The 5,726-nt window shown below is 48.5% G+C and overlaps 1 protein-coding gene across 1 annotated transcript; it reads right to left on the bottom strand.

Annotated features, from left to right (window-relative positions):
* Positions 1-1,204: 1,204 nt before the first annotated feature.
* On the bottom strand, positions 1,205-1,858 carry LOC117886385 (putative olfactory receptor 52P1). Its single transcript, XM_034788159.1, has one exon. The coding sequence runs from the start codon at positions 1,856-1,858 to the stop codon at positions 1,205-1,207; it is 654 nt and encodes a 217-aa protein (XP_034644050.1).
* Positions 1,859-5,726: the final 3,868 nt, after the last annotated feature.

The following is a 5,726-nucleotide window of genomic DNA, read 5'->3' on the forward strand; positions in this document are numbered from 1 at the left end:
GGATTGCCTGCTGCATTCTTTGCAGTTCACCATAACGGAGTGACCTAAGATGGCCCCCAATGGGACCCTGTTCACACCATGAACGTCCTTTCCACTAGGTTATCAACATGGAGGAGTGGAATGTGGGGGGGCTTTAGCTATTCTCCTAGTACTGGCCACTGTGATAACAAGAGAGAGGCTGGAGCAGTGGAAGATGTCTTGCATCTGAAGAAGTAAGGTTCTTACCCATGAAAGCTTATGCTCCCAGTACTTCTGTTAGTCTCAAAGGTGCCACAGGACCCTCTGTTGCTTTTTACAGATTCAGACTAACAGGGCTACCCCTCTGATACTCTGATCAGGTGATGTCTCCTGCATGGAGACTGCACCTTACTCTCCGCGGTTGTGCATCACACTTAGCTGCTGTGTTACATGTGACACGGCTGGCATCCACTCTCCTGGCTATGTCCCCAAAACACCCCACAGTATCCCAGCCCTGCCTCACCATTGTCACAGCTGGTTTGTGCTGCCCCATCTCCTGGCTCTGGTCGGCTCCAGATCCACGACTCTGCCTCAGCACTGTTGCTCGGCCTCTGGCCCAGCCTGAGGTGCTGAGGACGCATTAAGAGCCCAAATTCACTTAACAACTAACTTAAAAGTAGCCCAATCAACTTCCGGAAAAAAATTTTCATTCACACATTGGCCTATACATCAAATAACAAATGAAAGCTTTCATTAGACACCTAGTACAGATTTTATATTTAAAAAAAAATAAAAGCTACAAGTCCTCTCAGGAGTTTTTCCACATTAGCAACACACCTATAAGGTGACAATCAAATTCAAAATCAAAACACCAGTACAGATACTTGTATCCTAACTGAGGGTTGCAGGTGTTTCACACAAAAAATGACAAATAGTGGCAGGAAATATAGCCCCAAATTTGCCCAAAACTTATATACTGAAAAAACAGCAGTAACATTAACATATTAATTCTTTCTATTTGCATTCCATGATGCTAGTCAATGTCCACATTTTGCATTGAATTGGTATGTTACTGTTAGTCTTTGGTTTATCCTCCAGGCTTCCTGAAGTATTGGACATAGAGAAAACAGGTAAATTTTCCCACAACACTTAGCTCAGCCAAACTCAAACAGAGCACCCTTGATTAACGATGAGATATACTTTCTAGTTCTTGTCACACAGGTTTCAAATCAGTGACCCATGCCAATCACTTTCTGCAGATGTATTTGCCCACTTTCTCACGAAGCTCTTTGGATTTGACCCCATAAATGATTGGGTTGAGCATGGGTGGGATGAGGAGATAGAGGTCAGCCAAGATGATATGAATGTGGGGAGCGATGCTCTGACCGAACCGGTTTGTCAGGTTGGAAATGAGGCTGGGAGTATAATACGTCAGCATCACACAGATGTGGGCTGTGCAGGTGTTGAGGGCTTTCTGGTTGGCTTTCTTGGAGGAGAGTCTGAGAACAGCCTTGATGATCAGACCATAGGACAGGGCAATGAGCATCAGGTCTGACATGTTGACTACAAAGAATAGCACCAAGCCGTATATCCTGTTCACCGTAATGTCCCCACAGGACATCTTCACCACAGCATTGTGCTCGCATTGAGTGTGAGGGATAATGTGATTCGCACAGAATGGCTGCCGGCTCAGGAGCAGGACCAGGGGAAGAATGAAGAGAACAGCTCTTATCAAACCCACGCACCCTAGCTTAGCTATTCGTGTGTTATTGAGGATGATGGTGTATCTCAGAGGCTTACAAATGGCAACATAACGATCGAAGGCCATTGTCACAAGGACGGCGGAGTGCATAAGAGAAACAGTGTGAAGGAAAAACATCTGGGTGAGGCAGCCACCCATAGTAATACCTTTCAAATTGAACCAAAATATACACAGTGCATTTGGTACGACGAAGGTAGGTGTGGCAATGTCTGTGAGCGCCAGCATGCAGAGCAGCAGGTACATTGGATTGTGGAGAGTCCGCTCTTTGCCTACAACAAACAAAATTGTGAAATTTCCCAACAGACCGATAATGTAGAACATAGAGAAAGGGATGGAAATCAGGACATGGGCAGCTTCCAGGCCGGGGATGCCCATTAAGATGAATGTTGAAGGTTGGGAGGGGGTGATGTTGAAAACTGCCATGTCATGGTCAATGCATCGATTGGGCTCAGAAATGCTCCAGGTGCCTGTAAAGGGAGAGAAGCCCAGCGAAGGGGATTACACACTTTATAGAAAATAGTATAATAAATATCTTATAGTTATCAACAATCTAGAACTGGAGGTGATCAGTGAAGTGGCAACATTTACAAGTGGCACCAGATTATTTAGCCCAGAGTCAAGTCCAGAGAAGTCCTCTAAGGGAAGTGAACAATCCAAGTGAATGGGGAGCAAGATGGCAGATGAATTTCGATGTCAATAAACTGTGATGTGTATGCCCATTGGAGGAAAAAGCTGAAACTCCTAAAACACTTTACAAGGTTCTGATTTAACTTTATGAACTCAGGACAAGGACCTAGGGTGACCAGATCACCAAATACAAATATCGGGACGCGGGGGGGGGGGGGGGGAGGGGGGGGGGGCGTGGGGGGAGGCGGGGCCCAAAAAAAAAAAAAAAACCCTTCCTCCGCAAGCGCTGGAGGGAGGCCCGGGAGACTCAGGGGAAGCGCGGGGCCGGGGTGAGTAACAGTCCGGCCTGGCCGCGAGCAGGACTCAGTTGGGTGGTTGGGCGAGGAGGGGGGCGGCCCGCGGGGCCAGGCGGCGGCTGTTGTTGTCCCCCCGGGCAGCGGGACTCGGGAGCAGCCGCTGCTGCAGCTCCCACTGCCGCGGGGGAGGAAGCGGCCATGGCGCTCTGCGGCTGCAGCTCTGGCGCCCCCGAACCCCCGGAGCCGGGGCCTGCTGCGGGGACCCAGCAGCGCGCACGCTGGGCCCAGCCCCTGGCCAGTCGCATCTGGGCTGCCCAGCTGGTGCAATCCCGCGGCGGCCCCGGAGTGGGGGCAGCGGGCCCCAGCCCCCCCGTCCCGCAGGGGAACTAACGGGGCTGGGCGGCCGATGCCTCCGCCCTGGGGCCGCCGCGGGATTGCAAGGACAAACAAGGAAATATCGGGACGGTCCCGATAAAATCGGGACGTCTGGTCACCCTACAAGGACCTGGGTGTCATGGTACACAGTTCTGTGAAACCCTGCTCACAGTGCAAGCACAGACAGAAACTAAACAAAACATTGGGATCCAGCAGGAGTGGGATGGGAAATCATACGGAAAATACAATGCTATGAGATCAGTCATTTAATTTTTCACCCTATCTGGTCTCCTTTTTGTAGTATTGTGCACCCTTCTCACACAGGATATTGAAGAACTAGAGGGGTTAAGTCCAGGGCAAGGAGAATGATCAAGGGCCTGGGGAAACTCTCATAGAGAAAGAGGTTGAAAAGACTGGGGTTGTTACGCTACAGAGGAGATGAATAAGAGGAGATATGAGAAAATACTCACAGGCAGAGTAGATGGAGAATATATTCTCCCTGTCTCATAACACAAGATCAGAGGACATTCAACTAAACTGAAATGTTGTAAATTCCAAACTGATAAAAATAGAATGTTTTCTTCCCTCAATGCCTAAATAGATTGAGGAACTCCTTGCCACAAGATGTATTTGAGGCCCTGAGCTAAGCAAGAATGAGGAAGGGTTTGGACATGTTCATGGATAGTGAGATTTTACACCTTCAGCCTCTCCCAACAAACCACAGTGCTCCCTGCTTCTCTGTATAGATCTCCCTATCTACCCCCACAACCCTCACCACTGCCTGCTTGTCCATCTATACCCTTCTCCCCACCTCCCTAACACTCAGTACTGACCACCTGACTATATACCCCAGTCCCTGCCAGAAAACCACCAGTGCTGTCTGCTTGTCAATGTATGTTCCCCACCCCACAACTTCCAGCCCTGCCACTCAGTGATGCACCTCAGCTAGGACCACAATCAGGTGCCAGATCCCACAGTGACAGCTCACAGAAATACCTCCTCAGACTAGGTTAAACTCAGTGTCTGCCTACAGCTGGGAAAAGGAGCCTATTCAGTGAAGGGACCTATTCCAGTGAAGGGAACCCCAGCAGCAGCTCAGGCTGTGCAGGGAAGGAGGGACAGACCCAGCAGGAGGGAGAGAGGACATGGTGACTAAAAAGAGCCAAGTTAGTAACTCTTCCTCAAAATGACACAAAGCTTTAACATATTGCAGCCCATTAGAAACCCAGACACCCCTTCCTGAGGCTGCTTTTCTGTGTTGGTAATTGCTGACATTCCCACAAGACTGTAGTGGGGCTGCTTACGGGAGGAGGAATGGTGCAGATGAGGGATTGGTCAGAGACAATCTGCTATAGTGTGGTCCACATTCTGTTACAGTCTGAGACACCCCCTATCCCAGGAGGCCTCATTATGCTTCTTTCCTCTGTGCATTACGCAGGATGCCCATTCCCTATTTTGTCCAGTTTCAGGACTCTATTCCACTTTGATGTGCATACTGCACACCCCTCCCCCCCACACACCACCGCACATAAACATTGTGCATCCCAGAACTTCCAACAGTGGGATTTCCAACACCGCCTGGTTTCCTGTAAGCCAGAAAGAAGCTTTTATTTTTTAGTGCATTTTAATGCTTCTCATCCTCCCTAGACCCAGAGATGCAGGGCGAGAGAGAAAGCAGACCCACTCTTCCTACCTGAAAAAAAAATGTTAGCCTAGTTGTTCATTTACAAAAATGATTAGGGCACCAGGGCACCTAACTTATGAGAAGACGCTGAATGAATTGAGATTGTTTAGACTGCAGAAGAGGAGAATGAGGGGGGATTTGAGAGCAATGGTCTCAAGTTGCAGTGGGGAAAGTCTAGATTAGATATTAGGAAACAATTTTTCACTAGGAAAGTTATTTAGGGAGGTGGTAGAATCTCCATCCTTAGTGGTTTTTAAGGCCCGGCTTGACAAAGCCCTGTCTGGGATGATTTAGTGGGGTTGGTCCTGCTTGAGCAGGGGGTTGTACTAGATGACCTCCTGAGGTCTCTTCCAACCCTCATTTCTATGAACCTCTAAGGATTTCAGCAACCCTCGTGTCAGCTCCTCTTTGGTTCAAATGAGCTCACCCAATCTTTAGCAGCAACAGGACAACTCCAGTTGAATTCCCTGGAGGTTCATGGCCGGTGTGAATCAGGACATTTATTTAAGTCCTTACTTGAGGATTTAGGGTGAACTCTGTCTCGTGCTGGGAATTCTACCACTGAACTCAATGGTCCAATATTTCACCCTTAGTGTTTAATTTCGACCCCTGGCTGTGAAAATCACTCCCAGCTTCACATCCTGCTACAGACACCACTATTCTCTATGATGATGAAAAAGTCTGAAGGAAACCCCCAATTTATGTGGTGTTCTGAGACAAGGCATTAAAGATGGGGATTCCAAAACACACAGGGGCCCTGATTTTGCTCTCACGGAGGTCAGTGTCAATCAGGAGTGACCCAGCGATGGCAGAATGTGAGAGCAGAATCTTTCCTCTCTATGAAATCCTGTGTATCCCCTTCTTCTTCTGAAAAATCTGATAACACAGATACCCACTGCAGAGGCCTTGGCTGCACTTCTTAAGATGCCAGTGAAGTTGCTGAATTGGAACGCTTGAGTGAACCAGAGGAAAAACCACATAGACCAAAAAAAGGAAGCTACTGAGACAGATAGAAGGACACGGT

This window comes from Trachemys scripta, chromosome 1, assembly GCF_013100865.1.
Source record: "Trachemys scripta elegans isolate TJP31775 chromosome 1, CAS_Tse_1.0, whole genome shotgun sequence".
In the NCBI taxonomy this organism is placed as follows: domain Eukaryota; kingdom Metazoa; phylum Chordata; order Testudines; family Emydidae; genus Trachemys; species Trachemys scripta.